Genomic DNA, 18,027 nt, shown 5'->3' with positions numbered 1-18,027 from the left:
CATAGTCACTCTCTAAAATAAAGTATACCATATTTTTAACTTAGATTTGCTTCATTGCTTCATCAATATTTTGACATAGTTTTTTTTTTTTGCAAAAATATTTACAAAAATTTATATTAAGTAAAAGTAAGCTGAAGTAATATTAAAGTTAAGAAAAAATCAAAAATACTTTTTAATTATAAATTTTTTTTAATCTAATGTAAATATTAAGAGTATTTTATTATGTAAAATAGGTACAAGTATTTCATTTTTATAACTATACAATTAATTAAACTTTTAATTTGAATGACAAAATTGTTCATATTTCCTTTTTTGACAGAGCTGATCACTCTTGTGTTTTGCTGTTCCTTTAAAATAGATAGATTTTATTACTTAAAATATAAAAAGATGATATTAACAATATTTAATAATAAATTATTTAATTTAATAACGATCAAATAATTGTAGAAACACAAAATTATTTGGCCTCAATCAACTCTATTGTAGGTATTTCTTAAAGTTAATAATAATTAATTGCAAGATCATTTGATTACAATAATGTGTACTGGTAAATCAATTCTCAGCAAGCCAAGATTATTAAGTATCTTATGCTAGATGATGCTTAATTGATAGTTCTTTTTTTAAACAATAGTATAATTTAAATTTATTCCTAAAGAAAAGGAACATTTATAAATGAGATGACAGTTCCAACTAAATTAGAACATATATCTTAAGTATCATATATTTCTTTGACAAAGAAAATTATTTTTCACGACGGTAGTGATAGTATTTTCATTTGTCCATATACAAGCGATGGTAGTATTAGCTTCATGAAAAAGAGAATATCTTTTTCTAAGATAACTAATATTTTTTAGCTCGATAAGTATATCGTCATATAAACCAAAAGAGAATCAGAAGGTTTTTATATTTATGACTCAATAAAGGAAAGCTTAGATTCAATAAAATGTCTCTTACCCTAAACAAACTTTTAGCTTCAATAAGTTAATAGTAAATAATTTTTTCAATTTAATTATCTATTATTTTTTATTTAAATAAAAAAAATATTCTTTTAAATTTATTTTTGGTGTTTTCAATTAACAGGATATTTTTTAAAATTTGCCGTTTTTTGATACATTTTTTGAAATTTTAAGATTAAGATTAAGTGAATTGTAAAAAAAATTCTCTCTCTCTTTTCAGTTTAGTTTTAAGGAAAGTTTATGGTTAATTTTAAAATAATATAATTTACCCACTTTTTATCAATATTTTTTAATATTAAAATATCAAGAAAATGATGATAAAAAAGTAAATGCTGTTTTTGATTTTGAAAACTAAATTATAGTCAGGTTTTAATATTTTGAAATTGATGCTTGGAATTACTCAAAAGAGACTTAGTTATTTTATGATGATTCTTCATTGAAAAAGTATTTAGATAAATAAAACACTTAGCTAAATGAAGTTTTAGATATGGCAATTGATAATGTGAGGGGAATATTTGTCACAATATAACTAGATAAAACTATAGCAGTTTGGGATTACTGGAGTGGTATTTTAATTACTATCTATGAAGAGATAGAAGCCCCAACGAAGATTTTTTACCAAAAAACAACAAAAATATTTGTAATTTCAGAATAAACAAAGATTGTAGTATTATCTATAGTCAAAGATGCTAACTAAGATTTATCAGTGTTTAGAGAAGAATTACTTAAGCCTTTTAAGTATTGTTTATTGAATATATAATTTATATTTTAATTTATATAATTTTTATAAAGTATCATAAACATAAAGCTATTGGTTGAACCTTTAAATTTATTTCTTTTGAAGATCTATAAGATTGATAGTTTGACATCTGCAAAGATAGATTACTTAAAGTTTTCTTAAGTAGAAGGCCAACCTCTCTAAAAATTCATTAATCTAGATTAGGGATATCAAGACAATTATTATGATTAAATCAATAAAATTTTGATTTTATTCTATTTGTCGAATATATAAATTTATCAAGTCGAATACCTTCAAATTGATTCAAAGATGAACATAAATACTTAACTTCTATAAACAATTCAAATAGCTTTTAAATAATAATACCAATTACATGTCAACTCTAACTAAAAACATATTTTTATTGCTACCTCTACTAGGCTGTTAAACTATAGTTATAAATATTTTAATCTTACAAATCATATTAATTATACAAAATAGCATATTTAAAATGTTTAACTAAAACAAATAGAAGAAACCAATCTGATCATTTTGTATAATAAATAATTCTTTTAAGCCATTGATACTAACTCTTTTTAAATTCTTAAAACCTATCTCAACAATTTTAATTCTAGCATTTTGACAGTTTCGATAAAATCAGCAAACATCCTCATAGCACTTTCAGACTAAAGAGTAATAAAACGAAATCCATTTAATATGATATATTAATCTTAAATAAATTAAAAATGTTAGGTAATTATACTTGATTCTTCAAGCTTATTATAGCCCATTTATGATTTCAGCTTAAGCTAACAAGTAAGTAGTTTTATTGATTACGAAGAAAATAACTAGCTTGCCCTATTACTTTTTAAAGACGGTACAATAGGGAAATTAAATACACAGGCTCCTTTTTAAATACATCATAAAATTGCCATTTTAGATAATTAAATTCAAGGTTTATCTTTTTTCTAAATGGATAATGAATAAAATACTATCTATTTCAGTGAATACAATTAAAATCAATATTAATTATCATAAATTAGTATTGATAATTTATCTTTATAACATTATATAATAAAACCCCTTACATGGAGTAAATAAGAATAAGCTTTTTTGTTATTTATTTAAATTTTGAACACACCTTTACAACCAAATGATTAAAATTAATCCAAATTACTATAGTGTATAGCTTTCTAATTAAGAAAAAACTAGAACACTAATTAAAATTTCATAGACATGTTTCTTTACGATTTCAATAATTCTTAAGTTTTGAAATATAAATAAGGAGTCCATAACTCAAATGTAACAATAGTTAGCCACGGTGCTATACAAATCAAAGCTGGTAGTTAGTAAATCTTAATAATTATCACTTATTGTGAATCTGAAAATTAAATTAAGTTATGGAATGCTTTAACTCTTGATCAGATAAATCCCACTTTATATTTAAAATAAAAAGTAGATAAATTTATTACAGAATTTAATTCTGCTTAGATTTTTTTTACTCTTCAGAAAAGTTTAACCATTTATGTATACAGTATAACTCAGGCGAAAATAATAAAGGAAATTTCAAGCTTGATAAGCTACTGTACTTCGCTGATAGTAAATTATCAATAAAATATATTTATAGTGGGAGAATAAGCTGGTAGAGTGTAAATTTTTTAGTAATCTTCTTTCCTTCCTATAGCAATTTTAACTCAAAACTCAGAAATTACCTTACTACAAACAGATTAAACTTAAAATTACCTTATTGTTGGAACTTCGTCAAACATAGTATATGTATATAAGAAATAAAGAAATGACAATGCTTTTGAAGATCTGCTATCTTATTAGTTAAACTACGAATTATAATTCTTAGATTAAGTAACAAAAGTATTCATCTAAAATGAATTTAATATTATGTTTATTTGCTAGTAAGGTCAAGTGAAAGCTTGGAATCTTGATTAAGGCAATTTAATTGGCTCTGCTTTGATTGATAATTAAAATACCATTGTTGATTAAATATTTTTTTCTATATATTCTAGACTCTTAATCATTTGTACAAAATAAAGTATTATTACTTTAAATATGTTCCAATTTACAAATCCTGACTTCATGCTCAAAACTATGCAAATGAAAAAATCTATTTAGCAAGCAGTTTACTTCCAAGCAAATAGCCTTTTGGTTTATTCTTAAATTGTGAGTAAGAAAAGCGTGGGGACTGTAGAATTTTGGGACTCTCAAATAGACAAATTTAAATTAATTCATTAAGGTTTCAACTGTAAACCTATTTAGATAATAAATGCTTTAGAAATTTTAGTAATTAACTGCTAAAATTAGTTGCTAGCTATCCAAATAAGTGACCTATAAACCAAATCAGTTTTTTAATTCAAGAGTTTTCAAATAAAAAATGAAACCATAATTTAATCTAAGACTAACTCCAACTATTTATATGGAATAAACAGAATTCTCAACAAAATAAACTTATATATTGTGTGTCTTGGATAAGGAAACGAGATAAATATTAAAAAATTTTCTTCAATACAATTTTAGTAAAATGATATTCAAAAGACTTAAGTTTAAATGTAAACAATAGAGGATATCTTTTTCTTAACTCAAGATTTTCTACTTATCTCATACTACTCAGGTTAAATAATTGTTGTTACATCTGACTTAAAATAAATGAGTAATATTAACTCATAATCCCACAAATCTCAAATCTAAGGGGTCAAAATATCAATCTCACAAAATGAAAAGAGCATTATATTGTTTTCATTCGATAGAGTGGGAATAATTAGCAAATTTATTCTAGAATTTGATGGCTAAGCTTTAGCAAATAAATAAAATGAAAATCAACTTTGTTTTTAGGATAGAGAAAGCATTTAAGAATACTTTAGCCCACAAAGCAATCAAAATAATTGCAACTCAATACAATTCTCAAATATTTTCAATCTAAATCTAACTCTATTAAATTAATATGCTGATAAAAGTAATATTTAAGCTCAACCAAACGATTTAATAATTTCACAAGAGAGTGGCTATATAGCTTTCATAATTCCTAGATTATAAAGATTGCAGTTTGTTGATATTTAGACAATGAAACATTGGAAAAGTATATTAATACCATTAAGTGAATTTAATTCCTAATTAATATCATGCAGCAAATCTAATATAATTTTAGTTCTAACAGACTTTTAGATAAATATATACTAAGTTTAGGTGAACATTTAATAGCCTAAAAACACTTTAACTATAGTCTAATCCTACTACCTAATAGATTCTTAATTAGGATATTTCTAAAAGATCATTTACTTATAAAATAAAGTATTTTTGGCAACTTGCTAAAAGGGTTATAAGATAATATAGCTTGTAAACAGTTTAAATTCCAAATAAAGAACATTTCCCAATTCTAACCAATTAAATATTGAGTCAAAGCAGATTACTTACTTAAATTTTCCTGTAATCTCAAATATAAATGTGCTAGTTGATAATCAAGGAAACCAAAACATCCAAATAAGAGGATATCATGAAAAAGGCTTGATGATGTAATTCTACTATTAATTAATTTTATTTTCATTCAATTTTCCTATTTTTATTAAGAATTTTATTGTTTTTATTAGATTTTCTAATTTAAATAATTTATTAAATCTTCTTATTTCAAATATTAAAAAGAAATCTTTTACTTTATTATTATTAGTATTATTAGATTTTTGCTATATTTTTTTTAAATTTACTTAAATAATTTAATAGCTCTTTAAATTAACTTTTCTTCTATTATTATGCAAAATTTATTACTTTTTTAATAAAATTTTTGTGAAATATTTAATAATATAAATTCAATTTTTAAATAGGCACATTATCCCGATTGATTAAGGATAAGAGAAAATTTGTTAGCATAATATCTTAGAAACTGATTTCTTGATAATCTAAAAAACTCTGAAGTTTTTAGAAACAACATATGACACAACAGTAAAAAATTTTGACTCGTTTTACATTATGATTAGTTTGAACATGAAGTAGAAGCTAAAAGAATTACCTGATTTAAAATTTAAATATAATAGCACCTTGCATTTAAAAGGGTTAAGCAACTAAAAAAAAAATATTGAGATTCCATTTCAAAATAATAAAAATCACTACATTTATGATATAGGATTGTGGAATCAATTTATCATTGAAAATGTGGTCTTGCTACCTCAATAAAATCAGATTTAGCAAAATAAAAATTATTACTTAAATATCACAAATAACTATGGACTAAATTAAAATATTACGTTTATAAACCTTGATTTCTACTACACAACAGATCCTACATAGATAGGAATTAATCCTCCTATGAGTAATAAATACTTATAATAACCTATTCATCTTAATATTAAAAACATTTCAAATGTGACTTTTATGAATGTAAATTATAAATACTAATCTTTAAATAACAGCAGCGGAATCAAAATAATAAATTCTCAATATGTAAATCTACTTAACTTCAATATAGACTCCTGTTTTTTAAATAATAGCACTTTAATAAAAATATATTCTGAGACTCTTTTAACGAACAGAGCTGAAATAAGTATTTCTTAAATTTAAGTTACTAGAAGTGTACTTTCTTAATCTAAAATATTCTTAATAGATAATTCAAATTAGCTTTTTATTGAAAATTTAATAATTAAATATAACCAAGGAATTCTCTCTAAAATATTCTTTCTAGCTGGCATCTCTAATCACTAACATTGCAATACCCATTTTTATATGAATTCTGGAATTTCTTATTTATACTAACAGTCTGCGATTTTATTAAATGAAATGTATTCCCATGAATATCAAATAAATAATTCTTCTCTTAGCATGAAAAACATCTCAATCTATAATAATAACATAACTGATAATTTAATGGTAACAGAATCTGGTTAGACAACTCTATCATAAATTACAATCAGAAACATCTAAAAAACTCTTCTATAGTAATAGATCAGGTTTATTTAATAAAATTACTATCCAAAAACTTCTGAAAACTAATTAAATAAATACCCATTCCTTTATGAAGATATTTAAAATGTCACCCTTCATTTTGAGTACAAGCCTAATTTGAATACATTTTTACTTAGTAATTTTAATCAAAGTTAAAATTCAATGTCTATTCCTAACATATTAGTAGAATATGATAGCTAAGTCAAAGAATATCTGCTAAGCTAACCAGATAAAATCAATTCTTTGATTATTTTGTAACAGTAATCAAGGCTATTTGTTTATAAGAGTTTTTTTGAAAACATTAAAAATTTTGATCATGTAATTTATGGATAAAATATAAATGCAAATATAGATTAATCTGTTTATAGAAATATAATTAGCACAAATTTGAAAGGAATTGTGTTTCTTTCAAATAGTTAACTAAATATAACTGGTTCTATTTTCAGAGATAACTAAGGCTACTTCTGTACTGGAGTGTATTTGTAGAATAGCTATATCTCATCTTAAGCTATGGAAATATATTAAAGTTCCTTTCATAATAACACAGCAAAATTACTTGGAGGAGCAGTCTGTGCAATAAATGTTGTTTTTGACTTAAAAAAAAACATCTTTAACTAAAATTATGCTTTAGTAGGAGGAAGTATTTATTATTACTATTTTTAAGTGAGCTAGTTTGTAAAATAAAATTTAGTTAATAAAATCATTTAACAAAATAATTTCTTACAAAATTAATGTAAAATATTCGGATAGAATATTGGCAGTCGTCCCATTAAAATCTAAACACTTTAGAAATAGATTTAAAAGCAGAAATAATCAGAGTACTATTATAGTAATGTAAGAAGCGGATAGTATGCTGATATTAGCTTTGTTCTATTAGATGACGAAAATAGGAAGATTAGCATCTAAGATACGCCATAAGCTGTATTTGTGCTCAGTCTGTAAAATTTTTAAAATGTAAGATTGAATGACTATTCTGCCATATAGTTAATCCATAACTAAACTTTGAATGAGTCTGTCTTTTAATTTACTAATCAAATAATTGGTATTCCAAGCAAATAGTCATCCTTAGAATTGAATTCAGCATCTATTCCCCCTCCTTTTAATTAATCAAACGAAAAAGAAACCAATATGCTTTAAAACAATTTAAAACTAAATATATATTTCAGAGACTGTTTACAAGGAGAAGTTTATAGCTAAGATACTTTTAAAGAATATTTTACATGCAGATAGTGCTCTGATGGTACAAAATAATTAAATTAATTTTTAATCAAACATTTTCTTTTTAAATTGAAAATACATAATTTTCATATAAATTTAAGTCATTCATTAAAAAATGTAAACAACTAACTTAATTTTAATTAAAAAAATAGGTCTATATTCTTTGATTGACCCTCTAAGTCGAGAGAAGAACAATTAAAAATGCATGTTATGTCCTCCCTAAGCAAGCTATTGTTCTTTTAGTTAAATATACCTAAATCCTGGTTTTTGGAGACTTAATAACGAGACTGATTAAATCTTGGAATGTGTAAATAATCCAAGTAATTGTGCAGGTAATGATACTTGCAAAGAGGGTCATTTAGGTAATATCCATTTTTAATAAATTTATTAAAAAAAACATGTTTTTAATATTCAGGTCCTCTATGCGAAGACTGTGACATAGAAGGAAAAATATTCAATTAAAAGTAATTAAAAATAAATCATTTTAAAATAAATAAACATTTTTTAAAATGTGAATAGATATTCTAAGCTAAATATGTATAACTTTGATTGTATGCCTTGTAAAAATGAAATAAAATAGCATATATTAATTGCTGGCATAATTATTTTTATGAGCTTTTATCTATTGTGGTCGGTAAAGCAAACAATAGATAGGGCCAAGGCAACTATACAAGTAGAAGTTATGAGAATAATTAAAATGATCAGCTTAGGCAGAAGTTCGTTCATTAGCTTGACTGCTGCTTACATCAAAATAGCAAACGATTATTTTTAAATTATATCAGGTCTCAAGCAAGTCTCAGTTAGATATGCTGATTTTAACTTATTTGTTGATTTTTTGGGTGATTCATTTAGCCAAACTTCATTTTCTTTAGATTGCTTTCTGATCAATAATTTTGAATTTTTATCATTAAATTATGCAAGGATAATATGGATACACTTAAATGCAATATTTTACATTTGCATATTTGCTATAGTCTACAAAATCTTAGTCTGTTTCAAGTTAGTTTAATCTAAGTTTTATACTTGGACAAATGCACTCATTTTATTTTCCTTGTTTACTTAATATAGTATCATGTAAATCCTAATATCAAGCATAAGTTGCAGGTAGATAGGTAATAAATCATTTGTAAAGCTCTACATTTCAATGGAATGTTGGGGAAAAGATCATTTAGATTTGTTTGTTTCTTTGATTTTACCTCTTCTTTTGATTTAATTATTTTCCTTAATCTTCAAACTTTACTTATTGATATCTATTAGAAAGAAGCTAAATAACTTTTTGAATATCCTAAGATATGGTCTGCTTTATTTAGAATATACTCCATAAAATTATTTTTGGGAAATTTTAAAGATTCTCAAAAGAATTCTTGTAACAATTTGCATAAACATGTTTTCATAAAATAATTAGATAAAAGGGATAATGAGTACGTTGGTACTGTTATTTTATTTCATACTTTTAAATAAAATGCAGCCCTTTAGGAAAACTTCTTTAAATAACCTTGAGAAATATAGCACATTAGTATAGCTTTTACTCTATTTTCTTGCTGTTTTAGAGTCATAAAATGATAAATACTAAAACTTTTTTGCTTATTTAATCTGCTCTATAAATTATCTATTTATCAGCATACTTGTTTACAAAGTCATTAAGAAAAATAAAAGTTTTGTAAAGTTAAAATCTCTTCTTAATTCTTGCCTTTAAAAGAAGCTTCCTAAAGTATACTCTTGTTTTCAAAAGTATTTTAAGTCTAATCAATCTCAAACCAGAATTTTATGGAGAAATCTAGCGTAAATATTTGTTTTTATTATTTCTTTATTTATTTGTTTATTTATTTATTTCTTTATTTTGATAACCTTTGTTAAAAATAGATGGGTAGTTGGTGACTTTTTAAAAAGAAGAAAAAAAAATAAAAATGCCTGTATGTTTGCACCTTTTAATTTAGGTGAATCTACACCCATTTAGAAATACAAATTAAAGGATATGAGAAGTTCCTAATAGATTTCACAATTATATGCTTAAAATAATTTAAACACCACAGAATCTCATCAGCCTTAGATTACAAAAGATATATTATATTAATAGTCTATTTTCCCTGAAATGATCTAAAATAGTACCACTCTTGAAGTAATTTATAGATTAAAATAAAAAAATTTTAGTTAAATAAATTTTAAAAAGATGGTATCATCAATAGATAAAAATACTAATTTGAAAAAGAAGTCTTTGTTAATTCAAGATAGCATTATTATTGATGATGGTAATAACAAAAGCAGCAATCCTATTTTAAAGAGAATTCAAAAATCTAGCAATAATTCATAAGTTGGTGGAATACAGTCATTATCTTTAAAGAAAAGTATAGTTTTAAGGAATAGTCTCAGTTAAAATGGGTAAATATTAGAATAAGTTTTATAAATTATAAATATCTATATATAAAAAATGTAGGCCTCTTTAATAAAAGTAAAATAAAAATCAAGATAAAATGATTAAATTAAGTAAAATAAGCAACTTTGAAATAACATCTTCTGTTTAACAGACTACAAATGAAAGGTAAATAAATATTTTATTTTTATAATAAACAAAATTAATCTTTAATATTTATTAATTTTTTTTAATATTATTTTTGATAATAAATAAATAAACTAGCAATTTTGATAAAAATACTGTTGAAACAACATCTAAAAATAACATTAATAAGAATTAAAGCCAGTAATGTATTCCTTCTGAATATGATGATGAAAATGATAGCATTTTTGTGAAATATAATACTTAATATGTTTAAACAATTTAAAACTAAGAATAAAAATAATGTCAAATTAAAAAATCAGATTGATTGCTAAGTAATTTCCATGATCTAGTTAAAATAGTGTTTTAAATTAATTTATTTCAAAAATATTTAAAAAATAAATTTCTTGTTTTGAAAATATATAATTCTGTTTTGTGGGTTTATTTGAGTATAACTTCATTAACTTATAAATTGAAATGATATTTCATAATTTTATCACAATTATTTTCAATTTAGATTGATAAATAATATTTTACTGAAATGTTTAATTTAAATGGAAGGGAAAATAAATATAAAGCAATTGAATTTTTGAAAGTAGAAATCAAGAAATATTTAATGGAAGTAATTTTTATTTTTTTTTAAAAAATCATTCAAAGCTTTAGTTTGTAAAAATAGAATTAATTATTCAAACAAAATATTATTTTGAAATTTTACTTCACTGCTCTTAATTTAAAAAAATACTATTTAATATGTAAATATATATTATTTATTAACAATCGAATCAGCAAAGCAAGCATTGCTATTAGTATTTTTAATTTGCTTGTTTGCTTGCTTGATTGCATATTTGATCCTTAAAATAATTAACTAATTAATTATATTCATTAAATGCGTTGGAAATCAACAAAATCTAAAAATTAAAGAAAAATTTGAAAGATAATAGATCAGCTTTATTTTCATAAAAAATATTAAATAAATACTCGAACAAAAAAAGAAGACAAATATAAAAAAATGGAGGGATATTTCAAAAAGAACTAAACCAGTAAGCAATAATAAAATTTTAATTCAATTAGATTTTTATTAATTTTACTTATACTCAAAAAAATCAAACTAAGATCAGACTTTCTAAGTTCGTAAAACGAATACAAATTTACTTCCACTTAATCGTAGAAGTAATTTACCCAATAATAACGGAACAAGTAAAATTTTCTTACATCTGCGACAAAATAGATCTTTCTCCATTTTATATTATTAAATACTTATTAACAATAACTTTTCTAAATTTACATAGGCTTTCCTGTTCAAAGTGATGACTAAAGGAATAATTATATTTTAAGTAGCTAGCAACTTAATAATAAGTAATAACCGCAATCTTTTTTAGCTTCAGGTATATCTTCTAAGCCAGTTAATCCTCAAAATATCACTAGTGAAGTCATTTCAAAAAATAATCACTTTTAGTTTAACAACATTCCACAAACTCAGATGCCTAATAATCCTACAAATATCAATTAAAAGTTTACAAATTATAACCACTTTTCAGAGAAATAATTCACTCCTTTGTCAACAACTAACAATAACAATCCCATTTCAAACAGCAACAACAACAACAATTTCTTAATATAAAAGAATGAGCTTCTTACAAAAACATTTTTAAATAAACCAACAGAAGGATAATTACCTCTGAATTTAAATTAGTAGTAGTTAATAAACAAATAAACTTCAGCCTAAAATATTCAAAACATGTTTTAGTTCGAAACTTAAAATTAAAATAATTACTCTCCAAAAAGGTAGTAATAGCTTATAAACGACCTTTAGCAAGAAAACTTCAACCTAAAAAGAGTAATTAGTTAATAGATATTTATATAAAAATAATATTTGAGTTTATTTGTCTTTTTATGATTATTTTTAGGAATTGTAGAAATATCGTGAGAAGGATGTTAATCTCTACTAAGAAAATATTAAATTGTAAGAAAAAGTAAAAGATTTAGAATAGAAATTGTAAGATTATGAAAACAAAGATTAGCAAAGAAGTATTTATTTAATTAAGCATTTAATTTATTAATTATATTAATCAATTAATAAATAAATATAACCAGAGCTATAGGAGTAATAAAAGTAATAAAGGAGATAAAGATAGAGAGAAGAAATGGAGATTTAGAGGTAATATGCCTATATGCTGGCATTAGAGTAAATTGAGCAAGAAAATAATAATTAAAATTAAGCCCCAAATGTAGATAATATGACATATGAAGTAAGTCTTAATTAATTCTAAATTATCATCAAATATGATGAAAATTATTATCAGATAAACAGATATATTTTCATTTATAATTTTGAAAATTTTGTTAAATTAATTATTTTTGATAAAAGGAAATTATCAACCTGCAGGATTAGATAGGATATGTGAGTAGAGGTATGAAACCAGAAGATATTAATAAAATAAAAGAAATCAGATATGATAAGTTGAGAATGAAAGATTAGAGTGCCCTATGTTCTATATGTTAATGTGATTTTGAAAATAATGAAAAGGTGAAAGAGCTAAATCCTTGCAAACACTTTTACCATCCTGATTGCATCAACCAGTGGTTAAAAAACGAAAAAAATTGTCCAGTTTGCAAATAATTCATTTAAGTTTGAAACACATAACAAGTTAATATATTTAAATTCATATTATTTGTAAATTTTACATGTAAAATAGTTATAAACACTGGATAAAATTATCAGTTGAGTGAGTAAATGCATTAAGCAGATTTAAAGATAAATTTTTATTTTTCATATTTTTTGAGGGGGACGAGATAAGTTTTAATTGACGGTCTAGAAATCAAAAAATGATTTTCATCAATTTTATTTACATTTTTTTATTTAAAATTGTGTAAGAATGAATAATCTTCTTTTAATTTAATTAATTTCGCAAAAATTAAGAAAAATATTTGTGTCATGTAAACTTGTCTAAATTAAAACTTGTAAGTAAGATTATTCTAATTAGAAATTTTGTCCAAATTATATTTGTATTTAGGGCTTATTAATTAAATTATTTATTAATTTATTAGCCTAAATCAATCTTTTTCCAAATCTTTTTGGAAATAGAATTAGCTATAAAATTGAGATACTAAAACAGGATGTAAGTTAGTGAGACAGGCAGAGAGACAGAGTAATATTTTTGTATTGTTGAAAATATTATTAAAAGTATTCAATAACATATTAATTTAGGTATTTATTCATGATTAACTTAACTTACGCTTAACTTTTTTTTACATTCTAATACTATAGGAATTTAAAAAGCAAAGTTTTAGTAATAAAAGAAAATCTGGTAATTATTAATCTTTATTACTTAATAAATCAAATATCTCTCTAAAAAGCTCATTTAGATAAGCATAACCAAATAAAGGAATCTGAATCCTTTGATATTTCAAATTCACTTAAAAAATTGTCATTTTATCTTAGAGTTTCGAAAATTTAACTGAATTTACTATTAGCTATTCAATTTCTTAAATATGGATCAAGATAAATCCATGCCTCTGTTAGAGATATCAGAAACTGGAAAAAAAAAATTAAATAAATGCTGTAAATTAAATTATTCAATAGCTGCAATTATATTATGCAGCTCTATTGCAATCTTCATACTGAATCTAGTTATTAAATCTTAGTTTTAGTTAAGGCTAGTATTAGGAATAACACAGGTACTGTTTATAACTTTATGAATATTTTGTTATGAAATGATTTTTGTGCTCACTGTTTGTTTTAAGCAGAATAATTAATAATATTGCTTTTTTAAAAAAATAATAGAGCGCTTTTGGACTGTTGTTAGCTTTAATTCTCATATATTTAACATACTTCAGAAAAGTAAAACTATTCTTAGTGCACAGCGTGGCGTAATATATTAATCTTTTTATGCATCTAGCTAAATTTAATTGATTCATAATACATTTTTAATGCTAATTAAACTAAATTATTTTTGCTTGTATTAAAATATCCTTTAATAAATCTTTTATTAATATGAATAAAGATCAGCTACAATAGGCCTTATATACGATGCATTAATCCTTAACGTTATAGTTAGATACTCTAAAAGTAAAATTCAATTATTATAGATTTATTAATAAAAATTTAATTAATTCTTATTATAGATGATCCTAATTATTCCAAGGCATAAATAGAATTAAGTGATATTATCCTTGGATTTGTATTTACTATGATTCAAACCTTCAGTCTTTTTATAAGCATTTTTCTTCTCGTTAAAATGAAAAGAGCCTATAAATTATGTAAGAAATTTACCTACGAAAACTTCCAAGTATCTTTATAAGAAGAGCAAAAATCTACAACTCCTGTTCAAACTTCATTATCTAAATAAAGTAATTGAATTGCTTTTTTTTAAGAAATAAAATGAAAACCGATCTCATAAATTTAATTTATAAATTAAAGATGCATTTTTTTCAGACAAAGATTAGACGAGTGAAGAAAGAAATGATTAGAAATAATAAGTTGATTTCTTTGAAAATTGTTCTTAATATACAGACTCAGTGATAAGTGACATCGAAAATTCGATTCCCAATAAAAAAAAGAAAGCTCTCAAATCTATGGATGTACTTTAAAACACTGATAGTGATGCTTAAAATTAAAAAAGTCATACTACTAAATCAGATAGAAACAACTCTAGCAGCATGGCACATCAACCAGCTAAATAATACCTATCCCTTTAGTAAAATGATAAAATATATGAAGGAGAGGAAGAAGATGAAGATGAAAGTGAGTACTAAGTTTATAATAAGATACTAACTCCATAAAACCAAAATGAATATGGATTCAATGAAAACCAAAATGCTAGAGAAAAATCTTTTTCAAATCCTAAAAACGAGAAGAAAAAGCAAAAAAATACTTACGAAAGCAAAAGCTATTACAATACTACTATTGATTTGGCTAACTCTTGAAAAATGTATTAAATCTCTGCATCAAAAATTTAAAAAATCAATAACCATAGCAACATGCAAAAAAGTATTTAGAAATTAGTTTATTACTTAAAGTAGACGATAAAAAAACAAATAAAATGAATAATTAGTTTAAAACAGCTTATTTAAATCAAAGAAATATTAATAAAATTTATACAAATTAAGAAAACAAACAAAATATAGAAAGAAAATAAAATAAAATAAAATTTACCAACAATGAAATATTTTAATATTTATATCTATTTAAATATATCAAATAATTAATTAGCTAATATGACATATTTTATAATGTACCATAATATTTATTCTCATATTGTCTAATACACATTTCCTTTTTCAACAATAATTTACTCATCCATATTTTATGACTTCATAAATTTCATCTTTTAAAATTGTTAAATGTTAAGACTGCTTAAAATGAGCCTTACTTGCTTAACTGAAAACTTACTTTAAATTTTAACAAGATGTCATAATTATGATTCACTATCACTTTACTTCTAGAGCCCCACCTCATAAATTAAAAAATTTAAATTTTATAAGTTTATTGTGCTAATTGGAGGGGGATCAGTAGGAGCTAAAAATATAGACAAATTTAAATTACATACAAAGAGCAATTTAATCTTGTATTTAAAATAATTCAAATTACAGTAATATTTAATTACTTCTACTTATCCAAAAATTTTATTTTCAAGTTTTCAAGATAAAAAACACTGAATAATTTCCATTTCATAAATAATTTTTAAAATCTTTTAAAAATAAATCAAACATTTTTTTTAGGGATTAAATCATTTTATTCATGAAGTAAGTTTAGAATTTTATGTTATAAAAATTATTATTATATTATTAAGCTCTGCTCAAATTATTTTATTAATGTAATACTTAGAATATTTATCAATGGATGAAATAAAATTATACTAAAAATAAAGATCAAAATTAAATATTTATATAACAAATGTATTTTAATATAAAATTAATCAATATTTTATAATAAATTAACTGTTATCAAATATTTTATTTTTAATTTATAATAAAGGATATTTGTCTATCAACAAAGCATAATAAATATTAATATTTAACATTGATGATTACAAGTAGATCGAAAAGTCCTCGCTGAATCAGACTTTATTAGATCTAATCTTTTGAAATTAAAAATAGATTATATTTTGATTGTACAAGCTTGGCTAGGAATCAAAATTATTGTCTACATCAAGATTTAATCAAACAAAAAAAAAAAATAATAATTAACTGAATATAAAAATAATCTAAAACAACTAACTCAATAATTAGATTCATCAAATAAATAGATTGACATTTCTATTAGAATATTTTAATTTGAAAAAGAATTTCATAAATCATTTATTTAGATAAAATTAGAAGAGAAGATAGTAAAATGGTTAAATATACTATTTAAATAGAAATTGATGATAATAACGAAAGAGACTTAATCATCAATAGCTGTCTTAATGAAATGTTTGATGATGTGTTTAAATCTTTTAGCTCAAAAAAATATGAAGTCAAAAACTAAATTAAAATGGAGATTGAAGAATAGCATGATAAAAATTAAATTGTAATGATTAAAGATATATTCGACAGAAATTCTATTGAGGTCATACGCTAAATTCCATTTACTCATTACTTATCATAGTAGAAATATTATCTTAATCATGCTAAAGTACATTAATAGTTTGTAGCAAACGTCTGTGGCTACCATGCTTCATTTAACATACTTGAGGTTATGGAAGCTTTAAAAGAGCAAAACTTAAACAGAGAATTAAGAATACTCTCTAGTGGCGAATTTTGGAAATTTAAGAATGAAATTTCCTAATTTATATGGCAATATAAGCTCAAATATGAAGCTAAGAATGATAAATGGCCATGGAGATAAAAAGATGTTCACTATGGAGACTTTGAGCGTTCCTATTTGAATATTTGCCTAAAATAACATCCAAGATTTAATTAAGCTCTTTGTAATTAAAATAATTTTTAAGTTATGTACTACTCATGGGAATACTAGTTTGGCCGTATTGTCTTAGGAGACTATTAATAAAAGGAACTATAACAAATGATTGATTAATTTATCAAGTTTAATAAAAAAAACTAACACCTTGTATTTGTAATGATGCTTGGAATTACTAATCACTGGGGATCTTTTATTGCTCATAAATATAATGAAAATATTGAATTTTGGTTTTTTGATAGTAGAAATAGAGATTATCTGCTTTGGGATGATGAATAAATTGAATCATGGTGTATAGAAGCTTAGGAAAAAAGAAAAAAGCTTGGTCAGAAACCTTGGAGTGAATTTGATAAGTAAGTATAAACAACATGTGTCCATGATATTTAAGAATCTTTAGAAACTCTCTGTTAGTGTTTATTAGGAAACATGACATTGCATGACTATCAAAGCAACAACTTGTTCTAAGTTTTTGAAAAAGCATTTAGAAAGCACATTTCAGTCGAAGATGTATTAAATTAAAAAAATCTAGAAAAATAGGTAGCAAATTGTAATCATTACTCAAAAGACTTTTATCACACAATATACAGCTTTTTAAAAACACCTCATATCCTTAAATTTCTTACTCCTGTTAACTAAGAAAAATTCCTTCACATGAAAAAGGCATTCAATATGATACAACAATAAAATAAAATTATGAATCCAAAAACATACTAAAATTCTTATATCGAATCACTTAATAATTTATTATTGAGGGCAAATCTTTGATTACTAATAATTACTTAATCTTACTGTCATTTTA

General features: G+C 23.2%; 4 protein-coding genes across 4 annotated transcripts; all 4 read left to right on the top strand. All coding sequences in view use genetic code 6, as the record gives it.

The window, feature by feature from the left end:
- Positions 1–677: 677 nt before the first annotated feature.
- Positions 678–10,655, top strand: TTHERM_00469180 (transmembrane protein, putative; the record flags this gene model as incomplete). Its single annotated transcript, XM_001025114.2, has 12 exons — positions 678–987; positions 1,265–1,694; positions 1,749–2,367; positions 2,428–5,195; positions 5,502–7,855; positions 7,986–8,195; positions 8,249–8,297; positions 8,353–9,615; positions 9,697–9,952; positions 10,004–10,212; positions 10,268–10,372; positions 10,469–10,655. 12 exons carry the CDS (start codon positions 678–680, stop codon positions 10,653–10,655), a joined length of 8,760 nt encoding a protein of 2,919 aa, XP_001025114.2.
- A 681-nt stretch (positions 10,656–11,336) lies between these two features.
- On the top strand, positions 11,337–12,962 carry TTHERM_00469170 (zinc finger, C3HC4 type (RING finger) protein; the record flags this gene model as incomplete). The annotated part of the gene is made up of 6 exons (XM_001025113.4): positions 11,337–11,367; positions 11,441–11,524; positions 11,617–12,164; positions 12,235–12,355; positions 12,422–12,576; positions 12,696–12,962. The coding sequence occupies 6 exons, from the start codon at positions 11,337–11,339 to the stop codon at positions 12,960–12,962; spliced, it is 1,206 nt and encodes a 401-aa protein (XP_001025113.4).
- Positions 12,963–13,819: 857 nt separating this feature from the next.
- TTHERM_00469160 (transmembrane protein, putative) lies at positions 13,820–15,253 on the top strand (the record flags this gene model as incomplete). Its single annotated transcript, XM_001025112.2, has 5 exons — positions 13,820–14,005; positions 14,112–14,197; positions 14,332–14,396; positions 14,453–14,677; positions 14,748–15,253. The coding sequence occupies 5 exons, from the start codon at positions 13,820–13,822 to the stop codon at positions 15,251–15,253; spliced, it is 1,068 nt and encodes a 355-aa protein (XP_001025112.2).
- Positions 15,254–16,661: 1,408 nt separating this feature from the next.
- Positions 16,662–17,993, top strand: TTHERM_00469150 (hypothetical protein; the record flags this gene model as incomplete). The annotated part of the gene is made up of 1 exon (XM_001025111.3): positions 16,662–17,993. One exon carries the CDS (start codon positions 16,662–16,664, stop codon positions 17,991–17,993), a length of 1,332 nt encoding a protein of 443 aa, XP_001025111.1.
- Between the last annotated feature and the right edge of the window lie 34 nt (positions 17,994–18,027).

This window comes from Tetrahymena thermophila (assembly GCF_000189635.1).
Source record: "Tetrahymena thermophila SB210 genomic scaffold scf_8254371, whole genome shotgun sequence".
Classification (NCBI taxonomy): domain Eukaryota; phylum Ciliophora; class Oligohymenophorea; order Hymenostomatida; family Tetrahymenidae; genus Tetrahymena; species Tetrahymena thermophila.
The sequence above is the reverse complement of the archived record's forward strand: the minus strand, read 5'-3'. Positions and strand labels throughout refer to the sequence as shown.